Source organism: Drosophila gunungcola, unplaced genomic scaffold (assembly GCF_025200985.1).
Source record: "Drosophila gunungcola strain Sukarami unplaced genomic scaffold, Dgunungcola_SK_2 000107F, whole genome shotgun sequence".
NCBI lineage: Eukaryota > Metazoa > Arthropoda > Insecta > Diptera > Drosophilidae > Drosophila > Drosophila gunungcola.
The window spans coordinates 121,003-148,753 of NW_026453269.1; the positions used below are offsets into that span (position 1 = coordinate 121,003).

The 27,751-nt window shown below is 36.2% G+C and overlaps 2 protein-coding genes across 7 annotated transcripts; both read left to right on the forward strand.

Moving 5' to 3' along the window:
- The first annotated feature begins 2,729 nt into the window (after window positions 1–2,729).
- On the forward strand, window positions 2,730–22,645 carry LOC128265267 (uncharacterized). Of its 6 annotated transcripts, none has more exons than XM_053001156.1 (7): window positions 2,739–2,903; window positions 6,045–6,247; window positions 14,987–15,094; window positions 20,222–20,592; window positions 21,179–21,299; window positions 21,375–21,602; window positions 22,166–22,645. In XM_053001156.1, the coding sequence occupies exons 2-7, from the start codon at window positions 6,110–6,112 to the stop codon at window positions 22,229–22,231; spliced, it is 1,032 nt and encodes a 343-aa protein (XP_052857116.1). In that variant the 5' UTR covers window positions 2,739–2,903; window positions 6,045–6,109; the 3' UTR covers window positions 22,232–22,645. The 6 variants fall into 6 exon arrangements, with proteins under 6 accessions (XP_052857117.1, XP_052857116.1, XP_052857119.1 ...); XM_053001155.1 differs by having other exon boundaries at window positions 2,740–2,903; window positions 21,164–21,299; XM_053001159.1 differs by lacking the exons at window positions 20,222–20,592; window positions 21,179–21,299; window positions 21,375–21,602; window positions 22,166–22,645 and adding exons at window positions 17,623–17,950; window positions 18,358–18,795.
- A 1,383-nt stretch (window positions 22,646–24,028) lies between these two features.
- LOC128265275 (alaserpin-like) lies at window positions 24,029–27,140 on the forward strand. The gene is made up of 4 exons (XM_053001177.1): window positions 24,029–24,136; window positions 24,532–25,069; window positions 26,019–26,551; window positions 26,616–27,140. The coding sequence occupies exons 1-4, from the start codon at window positions 24,121–24,123 to the stop codon at window positions 26,729–26,731; spliced, it is 1,203 nt and encodes a 400-aa protein (XP_052857137.1). The 5' UTR covers window positions 24,029–24,120; the 3' UTR covers window positions 26,732–27,140.
- Window positions 27,141–27,751: the final 611 nt, after the last annotated feature.

Below are 27,751 nucleotides of genomic sequence, written 5' to 3' on the forward strand. Positions count from 1 at the left end.
TCATAGGTACTTCATTTAAGTTTATCAAATGTATTATTTAACTAAATATTTAAGTGCTTTTAATAACAGAGTGCAGGTCATCGAATGTGTACAAAGTTTTGACTTTTTGATTCTGAAAGTACTTAACAAAATTATTAAAATGGATACAATTTTTTTTATCAATATATACAAACCTGGAAAAATATAAATCTTTTTACGGTTATTTAAATCAATACCTCGTAAGCCCATAAAAATTTTGTGTTGCGGTCTTCAGCATTATTAAAAAAAAAAATAAAATTGTTCCTAGCCAGCCTCCACTGTAGCGTATGAGTTGGAATTCCATTCACTCACGCACTGAAAACTATCAAAAATGTCGTTCTCTAAGAGCAACTGCTGCTGTTTCAGCTACTCGAGAAGGTCAAATTAAGGCTACGTCTTCATCTCCGATCTCCAATCTTCCATTAATTATCATTAACACTATGGCGGTCATCATGATCGATCATTCAAGAACAACTCATAACTGTCTAACTGGATAACTGGCTAACCACAGTTCGGCGACATTGTCTTGCGGTTGGTCAGTATTCGAGTATTCGGTTATTCGATTTTCAGTTTCTTTTCTTCTTTATTTCTTTTCCAAGCTTTTGTGCTTGGCTGAAGGTTTCTGCTTCTGGTTATCATCAAGTGGCTTTTGGCCAAAGTGCATGGCCAACATGACAGGGCGGAGATTCTGCGGCCAACCTTTGGGCCCAGTTTTGAGGGTCTAAAAAGCTAAAAGGTGCCACAGTCCATAGATTTTAGGCGGAACACCAAGTTCAGTGAACTTGCTTGAACTCCTAAGTGCTGGACATTTTGTCAGGAATTAAAATAGTTTTTAAACCCTGCAGTAAAAATTATGCTAAATAACAGAAAAGCTGTCTTTATCAATACAAAAATTTTAAGTGTTTAATCAAATAAACCTTAAATACTTTTTATAAAATACATAAATTAATTATTTTTATTTTCTTATGTTATCTCTTTCGAAAGATTTTGTTCTCATTTAAATTTAAGAAAAAGAATCATATATTTCCTGTGTATTTTTATATATTTAAACATAATACAAAAATGTACATTATTAATATTGCTAGTAATATTATCCTTTATCATTAATATTATTACTATTACTATAATTTATTTTTATTTACTTGTGCTAACATTTTTGAAAGATTTTTTTCCTCATTTAAAAGTTACAAAGAGAATGATATATATCTTGTATATCCTAATAACATAACATTGTATAACATATTAAATAAAGTACATTATTAACATTCTTACTATTGTTATTATTTATCATTACTATTCTTACTATTATAAATATTTTTCAAAAATATCTTATTTAAATTATATCATCCCTTTACTCTTTCCTTTTTTCAGAACTTGTATATTTTAAACTTATTCAAAAATTAAGGAACATGCTAATTCTGAATAGTGTCAAGTCACGACTTGGCGATAATTTTCATAAATATCCATTGTTTTTTTCGTTTTCATGGCAAAACATTCGGAATGCGGAATGGTAATGGTAAATAGTTAATGGTAAATGGTATATGGAAAAGCAATCAAATGGAATCAAATTGAATTGTCGATTGTAGCCGGTACTCTGGCAAAATGGCAATCGATTATTTTGGTTTCGCAGAGGGAGCAGGGCCATAAAACTGCATCAGCGAGATGCGCAGCTGCAGGAGGTTGTGTAAGCCACTCTACCACCAAAAACTTACTAAAAATAAAGATGGTAAAAGTTGTAAAAATAGACACCCAAAAAAAAAAATACTGAAAATTTAGTTTAAATAAGTGTGTCTTTAAAAAAAGTAGTAGAGAGTATTAATTCAATACTAAATAGTACTTTTTAGTTTAATTTCTATACCTTTACCTTTTTTTTGACACATTTTTACATTAATTTAATACTCATTTTATTGAGTATAATTTGCATAACCAATAGTTTAAAATTCTTATAACAATAGTTTATTTTCTCTGACTATTTTTTTTTGTGTTGTAATTTATGCCTAAATTTAATGGGCCAATTTAAGACATTAATTTAAAAAAAAGAGATTGGAATATTTAAATTTTAGAAAAAATTATATTAAGCAATAGACAGAGTTCTGTGAAGAATTGTAAGAACCAAGTATTAATCAGTCAATGTAAGCATTTGTTTTTTTTTTTGGGTGTAAAGATGGTAAAAATGTTGAAAATAAAACGGGCTTTGTAGGCTCTTATCCTGGCCACGGCCCACTGACAAACTGACAAACTGAGCCAGCTGATGGAGATTGACAAACTGACAAACTGGCAAACTGAAGCTGGCAGTCACGAGGCGGAAACTTTTCGCGTAATCGTGTTGTCGAAAAAAAATGGGGAAAACTACTACTACAGGAGTACCAAGTGTAATAAAAAATAAGAAAAATAAAAATAAAAATACAAAACAGAAACAGAAACAGCACTCAAAAAGCCTGATCAAGCTCTCGACTCGCGACTCAAGCTTTGCTCACTTTCGTTTTCGTTTCGAGCGCAATTCGAGCGTTTCGAGCGGCTTGAGCGCCTTGAGCGGCTTGAGCGGCTTGAGCGGCTTAAGCGGCAGGGGGAAGGCGGTCCGGGGGCGGTACGGCTGTGAGGCGGTATCTTGGCGGCGCCGCTGCTGACGCTGAGCGCGCTGCCGACGCTCGCCGCGCGCTTTGTCTCGAGCTTTAGTCGCTTGTGTGTGATAAAATCACGTTAGTAATCAATTGCAGGCCCAACAGCCCAGACCACAGAGCACAGAGCAGTCGCACCACCGATCCACAGATCCACTGATCCACCGATCCAACAATCCAACAATCCAACGATCCACGCAATTGTTGCAGCCGATATCTTAGCTTCTTTTTTTTTGGGCTGTTTACCTTTTTGGCAGCCAAAAACGCGTATGTATTTTGACAAAAAAAAAACAACAACTAAAAAAACGTGGTGTGCTAACAAAAAAACAAAATCATTCGCGAGGATATAAAACAAAAACCTAAAAACAAACAAAATAAATTAAAATCAACGGAATAAAAACGTATATATTTTTTCTTTATTTTTTTGCTGTGCTTAACAATTTTTGAAGAATTTTGGTTTGTGAACAAAAACATGAAAAACCCCCATACACAAAAAAAAAAACACCAAACGAAATTTCGAGATTTAACAAAATAAGCGAGAAAAAAAACAAAAACAAAAACCTGACGCGTGTGCTGAACTATTTTCGGTTTTGTCTCATTTCTCATTTGCTGCATTCATTTACCTTGTTTCGATTGCCCAATTAATGCGAGTTGGTTAACACAAAAACGTTTTTGATTGCCAATTTCCAAGTTGCGTTTCGAGAGGTTTCGTGTGCAGTGCTGAAATCGATTCGCCGAGGGGTGGAGGGAGGAGGGGGGGATTTGGCAAGGGGGGTGCCAAATTAGAGCTATAATTTTGGATGCATGTTTTCAAGATTTCTGTCGAAACGAAAAAGGATATTCATATTTTAGTTAAGAAGTTTGTGAAAATTAAGAAATAGGAAATCTCAAGATTGCTTAGAACTTGTGTGTATTAACTTTATTCAAAACTTTCTCAAATATAATAATAACTTTTCCAAGTAAAAACAAAACAATGGTTTCGGAAGAAAAGGCAAAATTATAGTATTGTTTTCCAACTCTTTTAAAACAATACCAGTATGTCTCCTGATTTTTCCAAAGTTAGAATCCCTAAAAACCCTTCAAAATATCACCCATACGCAGAGTTGCTCTGAATGAAAGCCAAACAAACTACTTTACCAAAATTAAAGTTATGTTTTCGGTTTTAGAAGTTATATTTTGACATTATGAAAGAAATCTAGAATTTCTTAGGAATTTCCTAAAGTCGATTCCCTACAAACCCTTCAAAAAGAACACCCATACGCAGCGTTGACCTGAAGGCAAGCCAAAACAAGGCCAAACCTTAATGGCAAACTTTGACACAGGAAGTGCACTACTTTAGCCTCTAATACGCCCCGTCACTTGGCTTAAATTATATTTCGAAATCGCCCAGAAATTCCACTCAAGCCGTTGTTGTTTTATTTTTTTTTTTTGGGGGCTTTGCCTTTTAATTACGACATGTCCATGTCGGAGCATGCACTCAATGCCAGATGCGGATTTTTTGTTTTGTTTTTTGTTTTGTATATTTTTTTATGAGTTTTATGATATTTGTGCAATTGCCAGCAAGTCGTAATCATAAAACATCAAGTTCCGTATGCAAAAAAAGCAACAAAATGGTATATGTCAAGTCACGTTGTTAATCACTGATCACTTTTCGGACAATTGTTAGAAGCAAATGGGATCAAACAAGCAAGACAGCTGGAAAGTAAAAGCCATATCAAAATCAAAATCAAAAGCCCAAAAGATGACATAACATCTGGGGAGCTCGGTTAATGCCGGTTTTTTCTCTTTCTCTTCGGCTTCTCTGTTGTGATTTTGGCGCTTACGCCCTACTTAAACGGTTAGCAGTCTTCGAGCCAAGTTAAGACCAAGAGCTGACCATCAGCCATCAGCATTGCATGTCTCTTCCTTTTTTTTTCGTGGTACTTTTTGTTATTGCCAAACTGTTTGACTGATTGCTTGACAGCAAAACAAAACAGCAAAAGCAAAAGCGGCCAAAACAAAACGGCCCAAAATACGCTTTCAAGTTCATTTCTTGCATGCCTCAGCTGAAGATGACTTGGCTTTTGGAGTTTCCCCCAGTTAATTTGTGTTACCAAAATGCTTAGCCACAAGATTCAAGCCGTTATTAAAGTATTAATTATAAATGTGAGTCTACTATATTTCTCAATGAAAATTTAATAAATGTTTCATAATTCTAAAAATCTTTTATAGTTAAATCTGGCTGTATTATAATTTCAAATTACTACTCTTGTCCGCAAAAAAACCTTTATTTTTACATTAAATAAAATTGTATAAAATAAACAAAGATTGATAACTTATATATCCAAATAGTATCACACATCACAAGAAACTGTGGCTATCTGAAAGTTGACAAAATGCACATATAAATCCCAACGATATATAATAGTAATAGCAGTGGTGACCGATTCCGCAATCAAACGTACGTCTAAGCTATTTAAGCTGTCACCAAGTGATCCTCAATTGCCAAAGCCCCAACCTTTGAGCCCGCAATGCCATCTCACATTCGTGTCAAAGTCTAATAAGGCAATCAACGATTCTAATTTGCGGTTTCCCCTACTATGTACTTAGTTTCACTCATTAAATTCGGGATGACTAATAATTTTTTGTTGCCCAGTTGGGTTGACCAATGAAATTATCCCTAACCTTTCTTCAATTAGAGCTACGGGCTTTGGTTTGCTATTAATACACATTTTCCTCACAATTTTCTCACATTTTTGTGTGTAATTACGGATCATGCCTTGCTTTTCACACCTGTCTGCCTCTCTTTTTCCGCCCTCGGGCCTTATTCAATTTCTTTTTAACAAAAGCCCAGCTTTGAAAAGCTTTACCCATAGAAATTGCACAAAATAAAAGGCAGCCACACAACACAACACTCGAATACATAAACATACCTATATATATATTCACACAGGTTGCTGCTGGCCAAATATAAAAAGTGAAGAAAATAAAAAAAGAAATGAAAAAATTACATAATTTTTGTTGTGATTTATAAATTGCTCACCGTTGCAGCATACGGCTGGCATTACTCATACGCCGAGTTGCCCAAGAAATGCCCAATATTTAAACTTGACCAAACCGCCGCCATAGTTGGCCATTGGCCATTGGCCATCGCCTATTGACAGTTATCGTTAGCATCCGCATCGTTTTCGGAAGACCTTGGCCAGAGTATAGCCAGCAAACAAATCGTCGGAAAAAATTGACAAAACCACAGAGACTCGAAATCAAACAAGCTGTTTTTTATCCGATTTTTCTGTTTTTTTTTTTGGCTTTAATTCCGTTTCTTATTTAGTTTTTCGAAGCTTGCGCGATAAGAGAAGGTCACCATTTTGGTGACCTCTATCGATTTGTCTCCGCATTATCATTAATTAGCATGCCCTCTCGTTCCAGCGCACCCACACACACACACTCTCCCAGTCCCGCTCACACACACACGCGTCAGAGAGAGAGACAGCATGAGGCAGCCGAGCAGACAGCAAATCGTGGCGCTCGTCCTCTGCAGCGTCGTCTGCCTGATTAGCGCCGTCCCGCTCCCACAGCCCGCCGGCAACCAGGAACTCGATGTCCTGCAAATTCCGCTGGCGAATGGCAAGGTGAGTACGAAAAGTTCTGGACTTATATAGCAGTAGTACTGGGAAACAGATTCTTTATAACTTTCACCACTTCGTTGATTAAAAACTCCTAAAAAATTTAAAAATCTCCAAAAACCCAAAACAAACAAGTTAAAAAAAAAATGTGTGTCAAAACCCGGAAAACAATGATCAAAATTTGGATTGCCTTATATCGTTGAATTTGTCATAAAATTTCCAATCGAGTAGCATTTACAGCTTAACATGTTTAACTTTCGCAAAAAATAATGATGTAACTCCTTAAAAAAAATCGAAAATTGGCCATAAAATCAGCTTTTGAAAAAACGCTTTTTAAAATTCGATTTTTGAATCAAAAGAAAAAATTTTTTTCTAAATCTTTCGGAGATGGATAGTATAGGCTGCCAGCTTTACAAAACAGTAACGTTTATGGCTGTGCCTTTTATTTTAGCTAAGTTACAACATATAAAAAAATAAGAAATGTTAATGCTTTACATATTTCCAAAAACCCGAAAAAAAAACATTTTTAAATCGGTTTTTCTATCAAAACCCAGGGATATAATGGTCAAAAGTTGGAATGTCATACATCGTTGAATTCGTCGTAAAATTTCCAATCGAATGTCGTACACAGCTTAAAATGTATAAATTTGGCCAATTTTCGCAAAAAATCATGATGTACCCCCTTATAAAAGAATCGAAAAATGGTCAAAAAAAATTTTTCCCAAATCGACCGGGAATGTATCCATAGCAAAAGTATAGGTTGCTAGCTGCACAAAACAGTCACCCTTATGGTCGTGCGTCTTATTTTGACGAAGTTACATTAAAAACTCATAAAAAAAATATGTTTTTTTTTGTTTTACATATCTTAAATTACATCATAAATTCAAAAAATCATCATAAATTTGCAACTTTTTGGCTTGTTTTTCGAATTCTTTAAAGAACTATCTATGTATAGAAAAATGTCATTCCCAAGAAGCTGAATACAAAACCAATATTTACATAGCTGACTGTATCAAGATATTTATTAGATAGCCAAAAGTCAAACAAGCGAGTGTGTAAGGCAAATATTAACAAAGCTTTCATAGACTTTTTCCCAGGCAGGGGGTGGTGCCAAAACAAATCGAAAGGTTGCCTTACAACTATAACTATTTAAGACGTGAAAATGTCGGTACGCAGGGAGTAACATTAAACGACTTGCAGCCGGAGAATGCTGTAATAAAACAATTTGGGCCCATTAACTGGTGCTTAATTGGCCTGGTTAACAGGTGTCCCCCCAGTTATCAGTTAGTGGAACTCTTTGAGCGACTCTCGTTAACATTCGGTTGGCTCAAAGTAGCGCTTGCTGCCGCCTCAGTTGCCCTTTCGACCATATATTTACTTGACAAATTTGCACTTGGATTGGCTTGGCTTGGCTTAGATTAGGAAGCGGCCAAACATGTTAAAAAACTTCCTTTTACTTTTCGGTTTGAGTTTGAGTTTTGGTTTTAGTTTCATTTTTTCGATTTTTGGTTTTCGGTTTTTGGCCAATTCGGGTCTCGGGGTCTCTGGGCCCGTCGAACCTGCGTGACTGGATCAAAAAAGCTGCTGCAAAAACACTCGAAGAGCGGACCAGTTCCAAGGAAGTTGGCACACTTGGTACCTGTTTCCTCATGTCTTCACTTAAAACAAAATTGGAATAGTAAAAATACATCTAAATTGTCTACACAATATTTAATTTGAGTATTAAATCATAATATTAATTACAATGCATATTAAATTGTGTGATTTAATATTAAAATTTTCTAATGAATAATAATGAATGAATTAAAATTTTTTAAATAAAATTTTAGATATTAAAATCAATTCCGTAAATGAAATATTTTAGAAAATTGTAAAATGTTAATAACTAAAAATGCATTGAAATCAAACTGAAAAATATTTACTTAAATTGAGTACAAAATGTTTGCGTTTACTACGTTTTTTTAAATTAAATTGTACGAAAATAGTCAAATTAAATATATTAAAATTAATTTTAATTTTTTTTAAATTTAAAATAAATTATTCCGAAAATTTTTTACTTGAATTGAGTACAAAATATTGTTTTTACCAGTGTTGTATTTTGTGCACTTTTATTTTTATTTTGGCCTCAGCTGGGTGTTGGCCGGCTGCAAAAAAAATAAACCGGACTACCCGAGTTGAGCAAGCCCCTGCAACTCTGTTACTTTATTACTTAATTGCCGAGCCAGACATTCGTCGTATTCCCATTCCCATTCCCAAACCCATTCCCATTCGATCATCGTCTCAGATCATTGTATCACTGTGCCCCGGCAAATGGCAATTAGCACCCCGGACAACCAGCCCCCTGCTAATTTGTTAGCCAAATGAAAAAGCTGCCCAGTTTTTTAGCATTGTTTTATGTCATTTTATGGCTTTCACTTTTGCAACAAATTTGTACAAATCTCCGAAATCTCAAGAAAGCCCGAAGGCTTTGCCACAACCAAAAAAATACAAATAAAAATCAACGTCGTAATATTTGTCAATCAAAGTTTCTGGTATGCCATTACATATTTTATATTCGTGTGAAATCCATAAATAAAGCACACAAGTTTTTTCCTGGTAAGAAGTCATTTTTTCATTGTTTGTCAAGTTAAATAGAGAATGACTTAAAGATAAATACAATAAATGAAGTAGGTTCTAAAGTACATTTTTAAAGCATTTCCTTATTTCTGGTTCCTCAAAACAGTAATAGTTTGGCATTAATAGGTCTGACCGTTTATACATTTTTAAAAACATAAAGCTAATAGCTTTTTTTTATATAAGTAATTTGTACTTGTGTTAAGCCCATAAGTTGGGCTGTTAAATATTCAAATGTTCCGAACTTAAACGACTTTGAAAAGCAATCTATTTCAGAGAATGCTTCACCAGCAATCTATTATAAAAATATTTCTTAAAAAGAGCTGTAAAGATAATACTTTAAATATATGTCGAAAAGCAACCATTAAGTGCCCATTTTTACTATTGAGACTGAATTGTAAAATGGTTCAATTTAGGGGTTTTGTAACTGCAACTTGCCTCAGAGTATTGGGCAAGTTTAAACTGTGATATCATGCAAACATAATATATATTTTAAATGCCTGCGCACCCACGCCATGTTTACAATATCATCTTTGAACATCTGCTGAAAGGCCGAAAAAAAGCAAATGTTACACAAAGCGGTAAGCATTTGTTGTTGCCCAATTTGGCTCTGTGGTTGAGGGCAAAAACTGGGTCAAAATTTAGCCCACAAAACGCTGATACGTTAATGAAGTCGATATATATGTATATATATATATATATATATATATATATATATGTATAGATATTTAGTTTCCCCAAAACTCAAAACCCAAAACCCAAACTGTTCATCTCGGCGTGTTGACATGCCTTGCGCCATAAATCATTTAACGAGACGATAACAATGGCGATTGAACTAGCTTGGAGAATCGGAGAAAAAAAAAAATATAAAAATATATATATGTACTATAAATAGGCAGAGCTGAGGACAATTTTCTTTGCAACGTCAACTGCAATGATATCTCCATTGTTGCCACTTTGCTTGAGTATTTTTGTTTGCTTACCTCTTTCTGTCGACTTCTTTGGCGCCCAGCACGTGTCAAAGATGATATAACAGCAGTCGGGGAAAAAGGAGGAAAAACTGCGAAATAACTCCACTCTGCTGTGTATAATATCCATGGCACTATAATCCATCGAACTGCAATTACGGGAAAATTGCAGTTTCGGTGTACTATATTTATTATGGCCAACAAAATGGTGTGTTTACTTTTTTATGATTGATAAACAAGATTAATAGACTGTTTTCTTTTACAAATATAAATTTGTTTGTTTTTACCAAGTTTCTTAGACTTGTATTCATTTTATTATATAATTTAGTTATTAACTTTTTTTCATTCTTGTTCTACACATTTTGTTTATAAACAAAACTGTCGAATTTGTTTCAAATATTTAATTTAATTTTTATATTTTGTAATGCCAGTTTTGATTAGATTTTACATTTGTCTTTAAGCCAATTTTTTCAAAAGTTGGTTTAACTTTCTTCACCCATAAATCAATGTACTTAAAAACATCAAAGCCGATCTTAAAGTTTGTAAACAATTTATTTTAATAACTAAATCCTTTTCCAGTTTTTTTAAATTAGATTAAAATCTTAACCTTTTAATATATTTGCCGTTATCTAGGATTTTTTGTTACATTTTCTTGTACAACAATAAACTTTTTTTTTAACTAAAAAAATTTAACTCAAATTAAATTTAATAGATAATAAGCTAAACTCTGTTTTTATAGTTTTTTCGCCGCATTTGCCATTATTCATGATTTATTTGTCATTAATGGTAATGCCAACCATGAAATGAATAAATATTTTTTGATTCCTTGGAAGTCTGCTACCTAGTGACAGACTTTCCGCTTATGTAACCGGTGGCTGCTGCCCCTTTCACCCCCCCTTTTGGCATCACCCAACTTAACACCACCCAACTTCTGCACCACTGCACTTCAACTTCCTCTCCTTGCGCTCTCGTACACATATCACGCATACGCCGCATTGTGCGACAAGTAAAACGTCAATCGCAATCCGCTGTAGTTGTTGCTGTTGCTACTTTTGTTGCTGCATTTGTTGCTACTTTTGTTGCTGGTAATTTGTTGGTAGCTGCATTTTTGTTAAGTGGCAAACGAGACGCGCTTGCCTTGTCTGCCATGTCAGTCATTCAGTGAGATGGAAGCCAAAGCCAAAGACAATTTATACAGCAGGGAGTACAAGTTGCAATCTGTTTTGAAAATGGCTTTAAAGATATGCATGCTGTCTTGTTGGCTTGTGCGATTAGCCACCGCTTGAGAATAATTAAAGCCCGATGGTCTTGTGGCTCATTTGATTTATTCATTTTCAAATTCCAGTTTCGCCCATTTTTCAATTTAATTTAATTGTGTCGCGTATTTTTAATTTTATTAGCCGCCAAACAAGGCCTCAACTGGCTGAAAGCCTTTGCCCCCTTTGGATTAGCAATGGGCGTGGCAGTTATCAGCTTGGATATAGAAATAAAGCCACTGCGGTCATGACACGCACTGTCGCTGAGGTCGCATTTGCAATTAAATTGGCATTTCGATTGGGTTTTTATTGGAATGTTGGGGCCTAAGCGCAGTACTTATGCTCTATTAAAATTCATGTTTTTATTAATAAGACCTTTCAATTAATTTTATTAATCCCATTTTACATTATTAGTTTTTTTTTTGTTTAATTTCTCCTAACAAATTACAAAAATTTGTCATTTATTTAAATGTTGCCGTTTTAAAACAAGCTCTAAAATAAAATGGCAAAAGAAAATATATAGTAATTAAATTTTTTAAAGTTAATTACTTTACTTAATAACATAGTTTTAATAAAATTTTAACATAGCACTTAATGTTTTACTTTTTCTGTTAATAAAATATATTTATTTACTTAGATAAGGATATTTAATTTTATTTATTTAAAAGAATTGAACTATTAAATAAAATCTATTTCAAACACTAACTTAAAAAATCAATGAATAAGCTAACCAAACTTATAAAATATAAATATACCAGTTTGCATGGTTAATTTATGCGCAATCTGTGAGTTGTCGTACCTATCTAGTTTTTTTTTAACTCAGGGGCTTAAACTTTGCTTTGACTATGATATTAGTTTGTGGCATTTTTTATCGAGTCGAGAGTCGCCTTAAGTTGGTTAAGGTCAAGGCAACTGATATGCCCAAGCATTTTAAAAGCGTTTTCTCTCTAAATCATTTTTTTTTGTTTAGCTTTTTAGCTTGTCAATCGATTAATATTTCGATTCGATTCGCTTTGATTCGCTTCGATTCTATATAAGCGGTGTCTTCCGCCTTGGCATAAGCTAAAACTGAAATTGAAAATGAAAATGAAATTGCCAGCATACTGTGCAGACTGCTTAAAATTCAGAGCATTCGCTTTAATGACGTTTGCCACGAGGCAGCAGCTTCTGGGCCTGGACTCATTTGGAATTCATTAAGATGTCCCATAAAAACGTAACTTTTGCCTTAAGTACTATAGTTGCTGGTGAGTCCGCCTCCCTGGGCAATATCCAAACAATTGTCGCACTAAACTGACACTGACAGACAGCTTAAAATATGATGAATATAGTACTTCAGTACTTCAAGAAAAGAGGGAGTTCGAGAGTTGGCAACAGTTTGTTGGCCAAACTAGCAAAAGTTTATTTTATGCTCCTCATCATCATCATAATCATGGTCGTCATAATGCTGACTTCCGCCCGCGTGTAAAAGTCAACTTCCGCACTGACTTTTGAGTCAATTAAACACTGCAACAGCAGCAATATCCACTTTTCAGAGGCATATATATATATATATATATATATATATATATACATATATATTCGTTTCGAATTTCAAATCTCTTTTGCCTTTAAGTAGCATTCCCGAGAGTTGGCTGGCTAAAAAACGTGACAGTTTTATGGTAATACCCTGCCAAATTCCAAATAATAAGATTAAGTGGCTTAAAGATGTGGTTTCAACATGGTTGAACACTGATCACACATACATAAGCATAATAGTAAATAGCAAAAGACAATAGTAGAATATAGACAATTACCTCATTAACTTTAGGTATTGTCCGAGCTTATAAATGGCGAAATATGGTAAAGAGTTGACAAGGTGGATTGGCTACAATGGAAATGTATTATAAATATACATTTAACAAATTATTTCAATTGTTTAGGTAAGCAGGAAAACGATTGTTGTATATTTTACTTAACTTAAAGTTAACAATAATAATTTTTTGATATGTTGAAAGAGCAAATATTCTGACTTATTTTGTTCAATTGTTTAAGTAAGCAAATATATATTTAAGAGCAAATATTTCAACATATTTAAATTAAATTCTTAAGGGAGCAAGTTCCCTTACTTTAAATTTACATTAATAATTGGTTGATATATTTAAAGTTTAAATATTCCGACATATTTTCTTTCAAATGCTCAACTAATCAAGGAATAAATTGTTGTACATTCTGCCGTACTGAAATTAACATTAATTGTTTGTAGATATTTTTCAAGTTTAAATATTCTAACATAATTTGTTTCAATTGCAGAAAAAATCCTATGCTTAAAATAACCATTAATAATTTATTAATATATATAAAAAGCAAATACAATAATAATTTGTTTAGATATTAATAGAGCAAATATTCGAAAATATTAGGGTAAATTCCCGCCCTTAATAAAGATTTTCCCAACAACCAGACCTCGTTGTTCATTAAGAGTATTAAAACTTTGGACATTGTCCGATATTGAAATGGTTACCCTGCACAACCTCTTTTTTCTTGCTATTTTTGTATTATTTGTGTTTTTTGTTGTTGCTGTCGAGGAGCGGAAGAAACTTTTCCAATTGTTAGTGTTGATGCTATATTATTAGATTGTGCTGCTTTTCAGCTGCTTGGAATCCCTTGCACCTGGTGGCACCTTGACAATTGTTGCAACTAAGAAGTTGCTTTTGCTTTGTGCTACTGCTTTGCTAGTGCTTTGCTTTTGCTTTAGCTGCTTAGTGACTCGTGCTGTTGATTGTCCAAAAGTTGGCTGCCATTCATCCACCACCGCCCACAAATGCAATTTTAATGCAATTTGAAAATTTATTGTGCAATATTTTCTTAGCTTAGACAGCTTATTGCTGTTGTTGTTGTTGTTGCTGCTGTGCAGTTGGCGATTGCCCATTAACGTTAACAACTTTTTAGCCAAGTCATTTTCGCCTGACTCTTGGCTTTTGGCAGCACCACCCACTGAAGCACCACCACCCACCACTCAAGTGAACCAAACGAAAATAAACCAAAACAACGATAGAAGATCGCTTTTTGTAAGCCACTGCAAAATACCCAGCAAATTACAATTTACACTTGAGACTTGATTACACAAATGAGCAGGGGTGCCCCTCCCCCCCTTCCCACAAAAAAAAGGGTGCGGGGGTTTTGTGGGGGGGTTCAAGGGGTGCCACTGGCAGCAACTCATTGTCCGAAGTGAAAGTTTTGTCAATTTGCGGGCACTTTGGTGCCTTTTGTTTTCCCTCGCTCGCCATCTGCATCATCTTCTTCAGTTTCATCTTCTCCCGTGTTTTACTGCCAGATTATGCAACAGATGTACGAAATTATATATAGTAGGTATTATAGTGTATACCTTATGCCTCGACCGCAGAAAAAGTAATTCACACTTATAGTAAAACCAGTCATTCCCAACCTGAAAGTCAACTGCGTTTCAAATGGCTAAGGTCACGAAGAGTCTTTGTTTTAAGTGCGCTTTTACTGCTAACTATTGGTACACTGCAAAAATTAATAGGAACAGCAAAAATAGATATCTGACTATTAAATATTTCAATATTTTATAATATTAATATATTTTAATTTATGTGGAAGTTATTAGATTTAAAACCGTTTCTATTCAATTAAATTGTATTTTATTTAAATATATGATTTCAATTTAAATAAATAATTAATAAATTATTTTCGAAAATTGATTTTGTCAAAAATTTTAATATTTTTATATATAATATAAAAAGTGAACAGAATGATAAGTGTTTTAGCTCTAAGAAGACGTTTACTTTATTTAGTTTATTTTACTTGGGGACAAAAAACATGGTTTATTACTGAAATTATTATTTAAAATACACATTTTTCTAACTTAAACTCATTTTATAATTTGTTTCCTTAATTTACCCTTGCAGGAAATCGATGTCTTGACATTGGGCGCCAAAGACCAAGAAACATTGATAGCCGATCGCAACAAACGAACAATTGGACTGCTGCGTGAACTGTTCCCCGATATTACAAAGGTAAGAAAACATATATATATAAATATATATATATATATATATAAACATGAACCATTAGCCGACCCCCTGCCCCCTGTCTCATATGTAATACTTTATATATATATATATAACAAGCCAATCCACTCAGACACTTTTAGCCCAGGGTTATAGGGCCCCAAATGAAAACCATATTCCCCAATCCCTGTCTATATGAAAGTGTGTATTGAATTTGGCGCCACCCGAAATGTTTTCCTCACATAGGAGATCAATGTGCAGATCAATCGTCTAGTGAATAATGTGTTGCAACGCGTTGGGCCCGTGGTACTGGGCACCGTCCTAAATCCGGCCTTCGATCGGGGTCTACATTCCAGACAGCCAGCCAAAGATGATGTGGATGATGATGAGGATAAGGGTTCCAAGGACTACGATCAATTGCCCGAGGATCTCACCCAATTCCAGCCCGATAGCGAGTTTGCCAAGGAGCGCGGAAAATGAGCAAAACAAAGAAAATGAATGAAAACAGAAAACTTAGCCTAATGCTTTTCCCCAAAACTAAATATCCACTCCTCCTCTCCTGGAATTGTGTACCTTCAAATGTTGCATGTTTTTTTATTTAGGCTTAGCAAAAAAAAAGAGCACTGAACCACCCAAAAACAAACAAACAACAACAACCACCTCCTGAATTCAGCATGCCAGCACCACCCAGTAGCAGAGGTTGAACCACCAAACGAAACCAAACGAAACCTCCACCCACTCTAAAACAAAAACAAAAACAAACACGCACACAAACACACTCAGACATGAACTATATAGACAATAGACATTGAGTTTTCAGCCAGATATCATCCCAAACAATTGGCCAAGATCATGATCAAGAACAAGAAAAAAAGCAAGAAATCAACATCAACTCATGTGGAAAAAGCACCAGAATCTCATTTACCAATAGCAAAAAAATAGCCCCCGTATTATTTGTTGATCTCTCGCTGATCTTCCGCTAGGAAATCGACTCGATAGTCAATCGCATTATAGCCCAGGTGATTCGGGTGGCCGGTCCCGGTCTTCTGAATAGCATATTGGCCGGAAATCGCGGTGGTGCGGGTGGTGCTGTCGGCGGCAGTTCGACGCCGGCCTCCGATTTCGATGCCGATTTCGATGCGGACTTCGATGACGATGACGATGATGTGGCGCCGTCGAGTAGTTCGAGCAGTCCTGCGACGCGGAATGCTGCTGGACCACCAGCACCACCGAATAGTAGTGCCAACGAGGTGGAAGAATCTCGGCGGGTGAAGATCGATTTGCCCACGTTTGCACCACCAACTGGAGGATTGGGAGGAGCATCGGCTTCCGCAGAATCGAAAGGTGATGAGCGTACAACCAATCAAGCATCTTCATTCCCAACAACAACAACCACCACCACCACCACCACCACCACCAATCCCAGTAATCCCGCAACAACAACCACCACAACTAGCACGCCAGTTGAGGATTTGGTCCAGTTATTGCCGCGCTCTTTGGAGCCAGCAACAACCGATGATCCAACTCCAACTCCATCTCCAGCAACAACAACGACAGCAAGAACAACAACCACGACAAGAACAACTTTGCCTGCAACAACCACTACTAGCACCACTTCTAGCACCACTGATTTAACCCCACCAATAGAATCCACCACCATAAATATCCTGTTTCCCAACAACAATAGCATCGATGAACCACAATTGCAAACCATAATTGAAGATATAAATCGTTTATTAAATTCTACCAATTATTTTATTACAACCAGAGATAATCTAACAACAACAACAACAAAGGCCACCACAATTGACAACAACAACATTACGAAATTATTGCCCGTCTTTGATTGAGCACTGAAAGTACAGAAAAATATATACATATATATATATATAAAAAAGGCAAAAATGGATTTGAAAGCAACAACAACAAAAACAACAAGAACAACAGCCACCATCATCACAACAACAGCAACAAGTACAAGTACAACAACCATCAAAACAACAACCACATAAGGATGAAGAAGAACAACAAGAGAGCATCAAAGCAACATCATTTAGAAAAAACATTTTCAATTTTTTCAATATGGAGACATCATCATTTAGAAACAGCATTTTCGAATTCGATTTAGAGACTTTCGCTCATCACCGTCAAAATCGAATGGGGTTTTAAAGTGGTTTGGAAAATGTTTTTAGAAAATTATCAATAATTGTGATGAGTCAAAGTAAAATTTTTTTGAGAACCTTTTTCTAACAACTTTAAACCGTTTTGAAACCACTAAACCCAATCACCGTAGAATTCACCCTCGCTCCGCACATGTACTTAAAAAAAAAACCCAATTGGATATTATATTGTTGATTTATACCCTGTAAGCCCCCAAGTTCCTCCATTCCCCTTGACCAAACCCCAAAAAGCACCAACCGCATTGTATGTAACTCAAAATTGAACCATTGAAGTTAACTAATCTACCTACCCTCCCCCAAAAACAAAAAAAAATCCCTCAACTGCACACACACTTCAATTCGTGGTTGTTGTAGCAAATCGACGATCAGGCAAACCGCATTATCTCAAAGCTGTTGAGAACTCTGGGACCCACGGTTCTGCGTACCGCCATCCAGGGAAACACTGCGAATGCAGCCAGGACCAGTTTCGATGCGGACTTCGATGATGACGACGATGAGAGCTCGAAGAGTGGCAGCTCCAGTGGTGGCAGCAGTAGCACCACCACATCCGATTCGGATAGTGGCACCCGTGTGACTATCGAACTGCCCACCTTCGAGCCCGACGATGACAATGAGATCGATGCGGAGAAGAGCAGTAGCAGCAGCAGTACCTCCACCACCTCAACCACCGAGTCCACCTAAAGTGCGTTTCGTTTGCTACAACAACTGTGAGATACTCACAAAACAATAATATACAGAGAAAAAAAAAAACAAAATTGGAGACCTTTTCATTATCAAATGGATTATAAACAACAGAAATCTCTAATAAAATTACTTTTTAAAATGTCTAAAAGTTTGCAACAAGATTAAATTTATTAAATATGCAGTTTTAAGCCAAAAAGTGCATTTTCAATGCATACTTTTAGGCACATTTTAAATGATTTTAAAACACTAGTTATTTCTTTCTTAATATAATTTGATATGAAAAAGTCCAATTGTCATTTTGGTTTTGATATGCTTAAGCTTTGCTTTTTTCTCTGTAAAAAAAATCACTGTTGAATTGGCTTTTAAAATTGGTTTCTCTTTCCCCCTTAAAATTTCTCCGCGCAGCACAACAACAACCCAAGCAAACACCCTCTACAGCAAATTGAAATAAAATTAAAGGAGAATGATGAAATGAAAGTGAAGTTCTCATTGAATTGGCATTGTTAACCAACACTTGATTGTTTTAAAATTACCTTTAGCACACTGGTTTTCAGCACACATACTCACTCACCAGCCTTCTCTCGCTCTCGCTCTCTCTCTCTCTCTGTCTCTGTTTCTTGTTTTTCACTACTCTTGTCCCTGTCTCTGGATATCTCCCCCTCTCTTTCTCTCCTAGTCATCCTTTTCTCTTTTTCAATCTATATGCTCCCTCATGCGCACCCTCATTCCACTTAGGTTAGTAGGTGTTTTTTACAAAATAAATTTATATATTTTACATCTATATTGTATTAGTTGTGTAAGACATTTTTTAATACATTTCCAAATATAACGAAATAATTTGTATCCCCTTGTGCCTTTTTGCTCAACCCAGAAACATAATTTATTATCAAGTTCGCAAAACTCTGTGCTTGGTGTCTAAAAGTAGGTGATATATATTTACATTTCTGTATATACCACACCCTGCCTACTTCAAGACACTTTTAACAGGAGTTATGATATTCATAGAGATTTTCGATAATCCTCAAAAATTCATACACACTTTTGGTGCCCAGACAGACTCGATAAAAAGCGTGCGAAAACTCCATTAAACTCATTTGTCGCTCCCGGAACGAAGGTGAATTATAGGTTGGATTGGGTGTTTCTTTTCTCACCACAGCACTCGTCTGAACACTCACCACACCCACGAGTGCATTTACATCGCCAATTATCTCTGCTCTCATCCCCAGATAAGTTCGATACTCAGTGTACTCATTTCCGCACTCATTTTCGCCGACTTCGTTTTTCCGCCCGCCGCAGAATAAAGAAGCAAAAACAAAAGAGTTGACAGGGATTTTCATTTATTTTTTGCTGGCTGAGAAAGAGATTTATTTGCCAGCATTCTAGAAAAAAATAAAAAAAGATTTTAATGCTAGAAAATTTACCTAAGGAGCGTAATCGATAGTCGGTAACCGATGTCTGAAAAAGTGGATTTCTAGACTAATCGCTCCACTCTATCTCTCTCTCTCTCTATCTCTTTCTATCTATGCTGTCTCGCTCCTTTTGTTTTTCTCTTTTGCTTATTTTTGTATCTTTTTCTCTTTATTTTCATGTTCCATTAAAACCCGATTCGATTTGTGCAATGCAAATAACTCACCACCAAAACAATCAAATCAAATCAATCAACAAAAAAAACGAACAACGCTCCACCGAAAACTGATAACCGATAACTGATAACCGATAACTGATAACGATAACTGACAACCGCAAATGTATACACAAATACATCGAACGCATTTATGCACGTATTTGATAACTGCCCATCAAACAATCGATCGATTTCGACACCTCAATCGACATGTGCAATATATCAAACAAACCACCTAACCACTCTGTCTCCACCTAACCTCACATTCACCCTAACCTCGCAAACGATGACATAACCTCACTTGTGTTGTACTCACCACACCCGAACACACTGAAAACGAAACGAAATATACACGAAACCCACACACACACACACACATTACACGTCGCCGAATCCTACGCTTTGCCAATCCCTCAACCTCTCGACCTTGGGCCTTTCACCCTCCACCCTTTGAACCACCCACTATCCCCTCTCACCCCTTCCCCCTCCCACTTCCCCCTTACACGCACATAATCAACTCCTAAATTCCAAAATGTCTAAACCAACAACACCCACAATAAAAAAAAAAAACAATGCAACAAATGCCCTACCAAAAAAATATGAAAAAAACCCATGACAAAACCCGAAAAATTGAAAATCGAAAAGAATGGAGCTACCGATACCCAGATCGACTTGTCGGCCATCAACAAACAATTGGAGGAGACGATCCGAGTGGCCCGTCAGGTGAAGGAGGCGGAAGCAGCCGCCGCCGCCGTGGCCGCCCAATCCCTGTCACCATCCTCCGCATCCTCCGCCTCCTCGCCGATCGCCCAGGCGCCCATTCCCCTGAAATCCAACGAACCCATCCAGCTGAGCTTCAACAACGAACTGCCCAGCGTATCGCCCTCCGCCGGCGTGGATGTCAAGGCGCTGAGCACCAACGATTTGCAGCTATCCGAGTCCAAGTCGCCGGCGATCGATGAGCTGACCCTCGACTCCGCGGAGGAGACCGCCGAACTGGATGATCGCAACAAGAGGTAAGTGAAGGATGCCACCAGCTCCCCCCGCATTTGGAATGCCCTATGCATTGCTTCATATTTAATCATTGAAAAATATTCAACATACTCCTTTAATAGTTGAAAATACAACCCCAATACTTTACTAAATTTACACTTTCTTTACCTTTTCACCCCTACAACAAATCAACAACCATTCAACAACTCAACGATCAACTGAAAAACTTCACCAAAAAATAACATTAATGAATTCAAAACAAATAACCAATATATAAAAATTCAACAACAAATCAACCACATTTAAAATGCACACAAAAACCAACCAAACCCAATAACAACAAATCAACAACAACTCAACAACAAAATAAAATATTTCAACAATTTAAAAAAAACACATGAACATAAATACAAAATGTACCAACAAATCAACAACAACAACTAAATCAAAAATCAACAACAACACTGAACAACCAATCAATTGGAATTGAAAAATATCTAAAACTAACCAAAAATCAAAATTCAACAACGAATCAACAACACTTGAAATGCACTCAACAACCATACAATTCGAATGGCCTGCCCTCACCAATAGTAATCTGTTCAAAAGGTTCCTCAGCTTCGGCGGTGCGGGTCTGGCCGGTGGCTCAAGCGGCGGTGGTGCAGGTGGAGCGCCCAGTGGCAATGCCCTGGGAGGAGGCTCTGGCAATTTCCTGCTGGATGTGGTGAGGGTGAGTACCACCTTAGTTATTATTTTCTCCTTAACCAGTTATTTTAATTGGAATTTTTTTTGCCCAATAAAACAGCTCTTCTCGGGCAGCGTTCAGACCCAGCAAGGCGATGAGGCGGCCAACTCGGTGGGCGGTGGTGCCAGCAGTGGCAGCAGCGGCGGCAGTTTGGGCGGGGACGCGGATGCGGATGGCGATAGCACCCGCAATGCCGACGGCTACACCGAGGGCATTCCCGGCCCAGTCACGCGCCTCGTCGTGCTGGCCAATCGCGGTCTGGCCAATCTCGTCCAGGACTTGATACTGGTGAGTGTTTAAGTTTTCTGAATTGAAAATCAGTACAAAAAAAAACCTTCAAAAATTCTGTTAAAATAAAAGGAAACCATCTTAAATCTGTACCAATTTGATGATTTTTATAACCTTTTAAACTATATCCCAAAGTATTGGTTTTACATTTTAAAGTTTTCTAAATTTTAAAACATTACAACCAAAAATTCTTTTTAAAATTAGGAAAATTTTTGTCTGATATTAAATTAATATTATTGTAATAAGTCAAAAATGGCCAAGCAATATTTTCCAAAATAGCAATTTAAAGTTATAGAAGTTTGCCACAGAAATCACCAGGGTTTTCAAGTCACCAAAATAAGATCATAGAATCTTCAGAAGGTCAGATATGGTTTTGCATACTTTCAAAGATAAAGTGAAAAAGAAGCGAATATTAGTTTTTATAATTATTAAGACGAAAAGTCTTTAAATGAAGTCCTTTAAGACGCCTAATAGTTACTATTATTAATATTATACAATATATTAATATTATTATTATATTATAGTTTTAGGACCAAGTAACCCATCTAATTTTCTCTTTCCAGCGCGTTGCGGCCACCAGCGAGAAGTTCGTGAATTTCAAGGCCAAGCTGATAACGGCGCTGATCTAAGGTCAAGGGTCAGCATCAGCACCGATCGGCCACGCCCTCGCCCGAATTAGTCAAGTCACCAACCTGTACAGAGTCAAAAGCAGATCACCCTCTCTCTATCTCGCTCCCTCACCCACCCCCGACTGTCTCTATCTCCCTCTGTCCCGCCCCCGAAACCCACACCCACACACACGCCCACTCACACACACGGAGACAATTTTGTTGAGCATCAATTCGATCGAAGAAATTTCCCGGCCAATGTCAACATATATATTTTTTTAAATTTTTAGCAAAATTTTTTGTAACAAAAACGTATTTAGTTCAAGTAGCTAAACAAAAAAAAACAAAAACAACATAAAAAGATAAGCAAAATTGAAAAAAAAAAAATCACACACACAAATCAAAGAATTTTATTTATATATCAATAAAAGAAAATTAACGCGAAACAACATTTATAAGTATATGTACTGTATAGAAGAAGATAAAGAAACGCCTGATACAATTATTCCAGCCCTAGTGCTATCTCTTTCCCCTACCAACTGTCCATCTCTTTTCTATTTTCAAACGGCTTTTGTAAATATTTTGCTATTTGTGAATTTTCCTTACCACTTTTCATGATCTTTTCCATATTTTCCCTGCCCTTTCGTTTGTGTATATTTTGTGTTCTATTAAAAAAATCATGACTGTGGTGTTTTATTTACTATTATTTTTAATTATTATAAACGAAAACAAAACGAAGAAGAATAAGAAGAAGAAGAATGCGGAGAAAACACGTCAAGTTTCTATTAGATGAAATATAGCCGAGCTTAATGTTTTTCATTTGCTGTTGTTGGTAAAAAGATCCCTCGAAATAACCATACACACACACATTAAACACAAAACACAAACACGCACGTTCACATTCACTGAAGCATACTCAATATATAAACCGATTCGACATGCCCATTACTATATACAATATATATTTAGATCCGTTCTTGTTCGACTTCCCTGTGTTTCCCCCTGGATTTGTTTGTAATTCCCCCTAATCCTAAGCGAATTGTGTTTTTTCTCACTATGATTTTTTTCTAGCCTAGCTAAGTGAAACTTTCGAAACATGTGTATAAAATAAAAGTAAAATGATTTTTAAAATTTTGTGTTCAGAGTTTTTATTTAACAGACACCACTTTTTGGAAAACCCGCTAGTTTGGCGGGAAAACAACTAAAAATAGGTACATGTTCCAAACCATTACATAAGGATATGTAATTTATATGGTTAAAAAGGTATTATTTATTTAAAAGCTATTTTCTGTTCCTAGACATAATTTCTTCATTTAAAATAATTACGGAATTATAGTCAAAATTAGGTTTTTCACATTTCACATTTTAGCGAATTTTTTGAAAACGGCAGTAACGATATCTTTTTATTTTCGAGTCCTTATATCTTTTGAGATACAACACACTTTTCTTTTATAATACCCTCTGCATTGGTATGAAAACAAAAACCTTAAATAATCATTATTTATATTTTTTTTATTTTATCAATAATAATAATTATGCCCTAAGTTTTATAAAATTACTTAATCATATCGAGTTCTTTACAGACAACAGAAATATTTAAAATGTCAACATTACTTAATTTGTATTACAAAACTTATAATGATTATGGTATCTGGTCTTTACAGATTTTTTTTTTTTTGTAACAAAATAATTTTTCAAAATATGTTTTTTTTGTGTAGTTATCTATTCTTTTTATTTTTTTGTATGTAGCTTGTTGCAGTGTAGCCTGGCTCAGTTCTGCTTCTGATGATTGGTTTTGCGACGATCAGTTTCGTAGCGCAACTGATAACGAGCTGGTCGGCGAAGCGGAAGAATTAAATATTATTATTAATTTAATTCTCTCTCGAGCAGGGAGCCAGAGATAAGAAGAAATGACGAGCAAAGCCGGTGGGTAGATGGGTAACCACCGCCACTAATTTAATTTTATATATATTTTTTTTATTTTATATTAATTTGAATATATTTCAAAGTATTTCCTAACGCTACAAGTATGAGACTTATAATTTAATGCGCTAGTCCCACAAATTATTGTTCCCAAAAATGGTTTCTTTTCACTTTTGATTTAATATTTTCGGTACTGATTTAGCCCCGAGGCTTTTAATCAAAGTGTGTTACACTTTCATTTTTATTTTAAGTAAAGGAAAAATGTAGTTATAAATTAAATAATTACGTTATCATATGTAAGTTGATTATATTGTAGGTAAGTTTGAATTTTGAAAAAACAATATTACATTCAAATTTTTAATGTTTAATTTTACTATGGGCTTTTTCTCTGGGTGTAGCGATCCTGCTCCTGGCAATGGGACATCTCATGGTTGCCCCAGGCCTTGCGAAACCTGAGTTTTGCGAGTGTCTGGCGCCCACCTACATGACCCGCTTCAGTGCCAAGCTCTTCCAGGAAATCATAAGATGGCAAAGTCAGCTTTACAACGTTGTCTTCTCGCCCTTCACCGTGCACTCCACGCTGGCGCTGATCTATCGGGCATCGGAAGGGGAAACCTTCGAGGAAGTGCAGCAAGTTGGCCAGTTCGACAAGCAGCCGGTGTTCGTGGCCCTGGATTTCGAGCGACTGATCAAGTTCAAGGAGCACCTGCAGGGTGCCCGGCTAACTTCCTTCTCCAGAGTCTTCTACAACCAGCAGTTGGGTGGCGTCAATTCCAGGTACGACGAGTTCTCCAAGTTCTTTTTTGACATCGCCACGGAGCCCGTGGACATGGATGGTGGCCAGGACACGGCCAACAGGATCAACGACTGGCTTCGGAGGGTTGGTGTCATGGCATACGTCTCACCCCACGACATTACACCCAGCGGAAAATCATCGTAAGTGCAAATATTTTCGAGGGGTGTTGTGTTTACACTTTCATTTTTATTTTTCAGTATGGAAAAATTAAGTTTTTAATTAAAAACAAGAAAGGAAGCAAACTTCGGCAAGTCGAAGTTCATATACCCTTGCAGCTATTGCAAAAATTAAACATTCTTGAAAACATCAAAATTATGATTTACTAGGGTATATGTTTAAAAACATTGATTTGCAGTTCAATTATTCGATAGTTCCGATGGTAGATATATGATATCGTGTTCCGATTTTAATAAAATTAAATGCATAATTCTGAACTGTCAAATTATTAATAAATCAAAAGGAACTTTTAAAAAAATTACAAAATGGAATAGTTCCATTTATTTAAAATTTTTTTTAATATTTTTTTGTTTCCATGGGAGCTTTATGTTATAGTCGTCCGATTTTGATGAAATTTAAACCGTAATTCTGAAATATTGAACCATTACTATATCTCGAAGAACTAACAAAAAAAATTAAAAAACAGAAAAGTTATAATTTTTTTTCATTTATTTTTCCGATTGTTCCTATGGGAGCTATATGCTATAGTCGTCCGATCCGGCTCGTTCCGACTTATATACTACCTGCAATAGAAAGACAACGTTTGGGAAAGTTTCATGCAGATAGCATTAAAACTGAGAGACTAGTTTGCGTAGAAACGGACGGACAGACGGACGGACAGACGGACAGACGGATATGGCTAGATCGACTCTCCTAGTGATGCTGATAAAAAATATATAAACTTTATAGGGTCGGAAATGTTTCCATCACTGCGTTGCAAACTTCTGTCTGAAATTATAATATCTCTGCAAGGGTATCACAAAAAAATTAAGTCTACAATTAAATATGTTCATAATTACATTATAATTCTATTACTTTATTTTTAAGTATGTTTATATATTAAAAAAAACAATGTTTTTTCTCTAAGTGTAGCGCCCAGATGCAGGCGCTACTGGTGAGCACGGGCTATTTCCGGGGCCACTGGGAGCACAAGTTCGGCTTGGACAACACACGGTCATCCAACTTCCACCACGCCAACGGCGCAGCATCCAGTGTCCGAATGATGTACAACCACGATGTCTATGCCCTAGCCGATCTACCCGAGCTGGAGGCCACCGCCCTGGAACTGGCCTTCGATGAGAGTGCCACCAGCTTGCTGATCCTGCTGCCCAATCGGCCGAATGGACTGGCCCACCTCGAGCAGCAGTTGGCCCGGCCGGAGTTCGACCTGAACCGGATCGCCAGCCGCCTGCACCGCCAGTCGGTCACCGTGGGTCTGCCCCGGATGCGGTTCGGTTCCCAGTGCAACATGACCAATCCTCTCAAGCGGCTGGGTCTCCGAAAGATGTTCACGGCCAGCTCGGGGGTTACCAAACTGGTCGATCAGCCGGTGCGCATGGACAAATTCCTGTACAGAAGCTTCTTCAGTTTGACGGAGGGCGGAACAGGACATGTGAACCTTCTTAGTAAGACTTGAGCTACTTTTCCGCCCTGAAAACTGCCAATTAAACTAATAATTCTATGTCCCAGATGGCAAGCCACTGCCTGCCAAGGCCAAGGAGGTCGTCGCCAACCGGCCGTTCTTCTTTGCCATCCGCACGCCCAAAACGGTGCTCTTCATGGGCCATGTGCTGAATCCTAGATAGTTAGACCAATTGAATAAATTAAAGTTAATTTTTAAGATTCTAAAAATATTTGAATAAACTCCTCCCTTTTTTATTCTTAAACGTGACCATTAAACATGGCGAACTATTTATGGCAAGCAGTTATGCCGAAATAAAATGCGTTTAATTCGCTTCATAAATTGCTTACAATCGGAAATTACTCATTTGGAAGTCAAGCATACATATATTTTATGATCGAGCCACTTAGGCACTGGAAGTGATTGAAAAATATTCCGAAAATGAACAGCCAGTGTGAGAAATATTTTTCGGGCAATTAAAAAGCGTTTGCAAATATTTGTACGATTTAGCAAGTTGTGAATTAGTGAATTGGCTGACTGCTCACCCTCTCTCGTTTATATATAAATATATCTGGATAATCCATCTCGGCGCACATTCCACCGCCACTGATAAAAATATGAAACAGTAAAAATAAATATCTGACTATTGAATTTATAATTTTATTATAATATATATTTAAAAAAAATTCATATTTAATTACGTGATTCAATATTTGAATGTAAATAAAATATTAGATTTAAAATAGTTCCTTTTTCCTATAATTCCTATAAATATAGTTTAATTTAAAAAGAAATATTCAGATATTTAAATTAAATCTGTATGTAGTCAAATAAAAATTGAACAATTTTTTAATATTTATTAATTTATTATTATAACATAACAAAAAACTAACTTAATCAAAGGGGAAATATTTAAATTAAATACAGAATATTTGGATTTGCTACGTTTTTTTTACAAGTGACACAAAACTGTGTGTTGCTTGATTGAGCAATTGAGAAAGTGAGTGAATGAGTGAATGACTCAATGACTGACTGACTGAGTGACTTACTGGAACGCATGCGTGGCATGTGTGCGGTCCAGAAAAATACAAGCAAAAATAAAGGAGGGTAAGGTCAGCCGGGATGAGGACTACTAAGTGCCACTTCCGTTTTCCACAACAAAAATAAAAACACAACAACACAAAAAACACACAAACAAATTGGC

Coding starts and splice junctions, on each gene's coding strand:
- LOC128265267 (XM_053001157.1), top strand. CDS start 6,110: ATGAGGCAGCCGAGCAGACAGCAAATCGTGGCGCTCGTCCTCTGCAGC. Junction 6,248..14,986: donor TTCCGCTGGCGAATGGCAAG/GTGAGTACGAAA, acceptor TTACCCTTGCAG/GAAATCGATGTCTTGACATT. Junction 15,095..16,071: donor TGTTCCCCGATATTACAAAG/GTAAGAAAACAT, acceptor ATCTTCCGCTAG/GAAATCGACTCGATAGTCAA.
- LOC128265275 (XM_053001177.1), top strand. Junction 25,070..26,018: donor ACACCCAGCGGAAAATCATC/GTAAGTGCAAAT, acceptor CTCTAAGTGTAG/CGCCCAGATGCAGGCGCTAC. Junction 26,552..26,615: donor AGGACATGTGAACCTTCTTA/GTAAGACTTGAG, acceptor TCTATGTCCCAG/ATGGCAAGCCACTGCCTGCC.